The 1,094-nt window shown below is 34.2% G+C and overlaps 1 protein-coding gene across 1 annotated transcript in view; it reads left to right on the forward strand.

Moving 5' to 3' along the window:
- Positions 1-1,094, forward strand: part of LOC107100515 (NACHT, LRR and PYD domains-containing protein 12-like) — a 69,157-nt gene that overhangs the window by 65,797 nt on the left and 2,266 nt on the right. Inside the window, exon 9 of the mRNA XM_015399030.1 lies at positions 91-134. Within this exon, the coding sequence (XP_015254516.1) occupies positions 91-134 (44 nt within the window). The remainder of the gene's footprint in view (positions 1-90; positions 135-1,094) is intronic.

The following is a 1,094-nucleotide window of genomic DNA, read 5'->3' on the forward strand; positions in this document are numbered from 1 at the left end:
GTCAACCCTGCTTAACTTGAGTACTGATTACTATGTCCATATTTTCCTGCTGAAAGACACTGATGGTCTGATCCCCCCTCCTCCTTTCAGGGAGCCTGATGGAGTCCGATGGTTGAAACCAGGTCTGAGGAAGTGTAAGTGTGTTTTTCATTGGTTTCATGAAATCAAAGCAGCTTACATTCAACCACCTTCAAACTGTCCATTATTCATTCAGGAGGAGTGGTGTCAAAAGTACACACATTTGTTACTTAAGTAGAAGTATAAATACTGCAATTTAAAAACACTCTGGTAAAAGTTGAATTATCAACTTGACCTCTTTACTCAAGTAAAAGTAAAAAAGTATGTGCTCCAAAACGTACTTAAAGTATAACGGTATAAAGTAACCTTTAAAAAAAAACAACCAGATGCCACTATATGAATTGAAAGCTTAATTTTTCGACAATTACAAACATTCTTTGGGATAGGACCAACATCTTTTAATGATTCCGACATTGTAGCATGGCATAGACAATTCGCATTTGCAGTTTGAAGAACATCTGCTTGCTTCTGATGATTTTCTTTAGCTAACCAATGAGTGTTTGCATTATATGACTCATCCAATTACACTAGTTTTCACTAGATGTGGATGGCGCCAATGATCTTCATTGGATGGCTCACATGATTTGAAATAAATGTTTATAAACATTAAACCAGGGGTAACTATTTAAAAATCAGCAGGGTCAGAATAAAGAAAATCCTCAACCACTAAAGGTCCAGAGACCTTTTTAATGATCTGTTTCTTTAAACAGAATTTAACACTGAAATTAGGTGTTTATGCATTCATGTTATACATTGAATTTTTAACTAAATCTTAAGAAAAAGAAATTTTTTCCAATCTTTCAGTTTGTTATATAGACAATTTCTTGATTCACAGATTTTATAAAACCACTGAACTGACATTCACCTTTTTTTCTCTTTCTTTTTTCTGTCTTAATGAGAGCAGTGGGCTTTAGGCTACCCTGCAAGGCTTTAAACCTGGGTTTGAATGGAGACAAAGCTATTCCCAAAGCACATATCATGTTGCTCATTTTGATCCTTATTTATTTATTTATTTA

This window comes from Cyprinodon variegatus, unplaced genomic scaffold (genome assembly GCF_000732505.1).
Source record: "Cyprinodon variegatus isolate N-32 unplaced genomic scaffold, C_variegatus-1.0 Scaffold981, whole genome shotgun sequence".
Taxonomy (NCBI): Eukaryota; Metazoa; Chordata; class Actinopteri; order Cyprinodontiformes; family Cyprinodontidae; genus Cyprinodon; species Cyprinodon variegatus.